This window comes from Penaeus japonicus, unplaced genomic scaffold (genome assembly GCF_977035675.1).
Source record: "Penaeus japonicus unplaced genomic scaffold, GWHDUDI00000001_assembly GWHDUDI00000013, whole genome shotgun sequence".
NCBI lineage: Eukaryota > Metazoa > Arthropoda > Malacostraca > Decapoda > Penaeidae > Penaeus > Penaeus japonicus.
Window position 1 is genome coordinate 18,803,184 of NW_028234415.1, and position 2,500 is coordinate 18,805,683.

Below are 2,500 nucleotides of genomic sequence, written 5' to 3' on the forward strand. Positions count from 1 at the left end.
CGTCGTAGTGGAGGTTGGGGATGTAGAAGGTCTTGGCGTCGAGGATGGTGATGTTGCCAGAGCGGATGCCGTGGCCGAGGCGCTGGAACTCTGGCAGGGTCCTCTTCCTGGGGGGGTCCATGTTCTCGGGGAAGTAGACGTGGCCGAAGTCCACCTGCAGGAGGAGGGAAAGAGAGAGAGAGAAATGGGTTATTGTTTGTTTTTTTTTTTTTTTTTCGTGAGGATGTGTTTATATTTATCTTTTTCTTTGTGTGGGATTTATCTCTGCCTCCCTAAAAATGTGAAGGATTTATTGAAATGGATTTGTAGATTTATTGAATTGTGTCTTGGTGTGATTTTGTTTGGATTGAATAGGGGAAGGGGGGGAGAGGGGGGTTAAGTATACTGTATGTACGCTAGGAAAGAGAAATTGTAGGAATTGTTCTGTGATAGGAGAAGGGTTAAAAATATTGAAGGGTCAAAGTATAAAGACTAAATAGGTGTGTGTATGTGGGGAGATGGCGGGGGGGGAGAGGGGTTCTGGAAATCACATTACGTGAGTATTCCATGAGATGAGATGAGGCTAATATATATCAAAAGGGGACGAAAAAAACTATATATAAATGCTTCCGCCGCATCTGGGAAGTGAAATCATAAGTGAAGTACATGAAATCATACGCAACAGGAATGAAGTAGAGTAGTAGATATAGCCACCGGATACGAAAAGGATAATCGAAATATTTATATTCTAATACGAAGATAGCGAAAATGAGGTTTTATATAGTAAAGATAAATAAAAGATAGTAAGACGTCTATGGTCCCCGATAATCTTGTAGATAATGAAAGACGAAAAAAAAAATCTTTAATCAATTCAATATTCCTCGAAGATGTTTCTCAATAAAGACAAATAAAGTTTAATCCTTCATTCATTGTTACATAACCGCTCTCGCAGATGATCATTTTCTTGCTATCTCATCAGAATCAACATAAATTAAGATATATAAGTCACCAACATATACATATCCGACACGTGTCCACCTCCCTTAAAAAAAAGGTCAAGTTAAGTCAAGTCATGCTCTCCACATGCATAAAACAGAGTCATGCTACTGAGAGAATCAAGGCATGATTCCCACATACCATAAAAAAGGTTAAAAAAAGAAAGAGAAAAGGTGAGCAGATCTTCCAAAAAAAAAAAAAAGGGAAAGAAAAAAAAGCTAGGAAGCTGATCTGCCCGGAGCGGAAGCTGGCGAGTGGCGATAGTGACCGTGATTTGACCGGCCACGAGGAACGCGCGTAGTATTGAACGGCGGCCCCGCTTACTATTGCCGCGGGGCCGGGCTGCACCACCATCGCCATCTGCCGGCACCAACAGCGGCACACAGGCGGTGGCGGAGGCGGCAAAGGCAGCTGGCACGGGGAGAAAATGGCGCACTTCATGGCCCGCTCGCAAGATGGCAGCACCTGCTCCCTGCACGCGGAAGTGAGAGGTTTCCGTGTGGCGCATTATGCAACGCGGGGCTGCGGTCGGCATGGAAACGTGCCACCTCGCAGGCCAGGGATCGGTGCAGGCCGGCCGGGCTTAAAGTAGCGGTTGCACGAGGATGCAGGCCAGAGCAAGCACACGTGGAGCCTGCTCCGCCTGCACGGCAAAGGGATTCCATGCACTGATATCATGCGTTTGACGTGGAGTAACGCTTTTATTCTTTTTATTCTTTATGCATTTACTGTTTATGGATTCGAACGAAGGACCACTTGCGTATGTGCGTGTGTGTTTGTTTGCTTGTTTGTGTGTGAGTGTGCTTAGATTTTTATATATCAGCTGATATATGCTTTGAATGGTCTTTTGAGTCTAATTTATTTTTTGTTCATACACATTTGTGTTTCTTTTTGATTTGAACAAAGGGTCCGAGTAATTAAACATGGGTTCCAATTCCCGTAGATTCCAAACACTTTGAATACAAAACTAGAATAAACAGTTCTCTTGAATGCTTTCTATAGGGTTATCATCATCATCAGAAAAAATACAATATATTTCTACATAATCCTAGCATCAAGGCATTAAATCAAAAGCGAAGATAATCCCAGGAACACCGCCATCGATCGAGGTAGCTGAACGTCTCCCCGCCTTCAGAGTCTTCTAAGATATTGAAGACATAACAGCGTTGCCATTTTCCAGGGAACGAAGAAATAAAAGGCAGCCCCGCCGAGCCTCCAGCCCCGCAGATTCAGCTGTGCGAGAGTCGAACAGCGGCCATTGCGTAGCCGCTGCAGCCACCCCAGCAACCTCCGCGCGCTCTCGTCGGGATCATCTCATTGGCAAGGATAATTATGGCAGGAATCTGTCCCCTGTGCAAATTGCTGTCGCGTTGTTATGACTTGTGTTTCCCTCCCTCGCCGCGCCGGATCTCACTTTAATTATTTGCCGCGGAATGACAGGGCGGAAATGCAAGGTGGCGGAGAAATGGATAATTTACGGGATTTACAGCAATGCCCAACAACGGCAGCTCTGATTCTCTTGAAG

General features: G+C 45.1%; 1 protein-coding gene across 1 annotated transcript in view; it reads right to left on the bottom strand.

The window, feature by feature from the left end:
- The window catches only part of LOC122247251 (protein Skeletor, isoforms B/C), a 236,490-nt gene that overhangs the window by 29,282 nt on the left and 204,708 nt on the right, over nucleotides 1-2,500 (bottom strand). Inside the window, exon 6 of the mRNA XM_086543258.1 lies at nucleotides 1-154. This exon is cut by the window's left edge and continues 85 nt beyond it. Coding sequence (XP_086399384.1) covers nucleotides 1-154 — 154 coding nt within the window. The remainder of the gene's footprint in view (nucleotides 155-2,500) is intronic.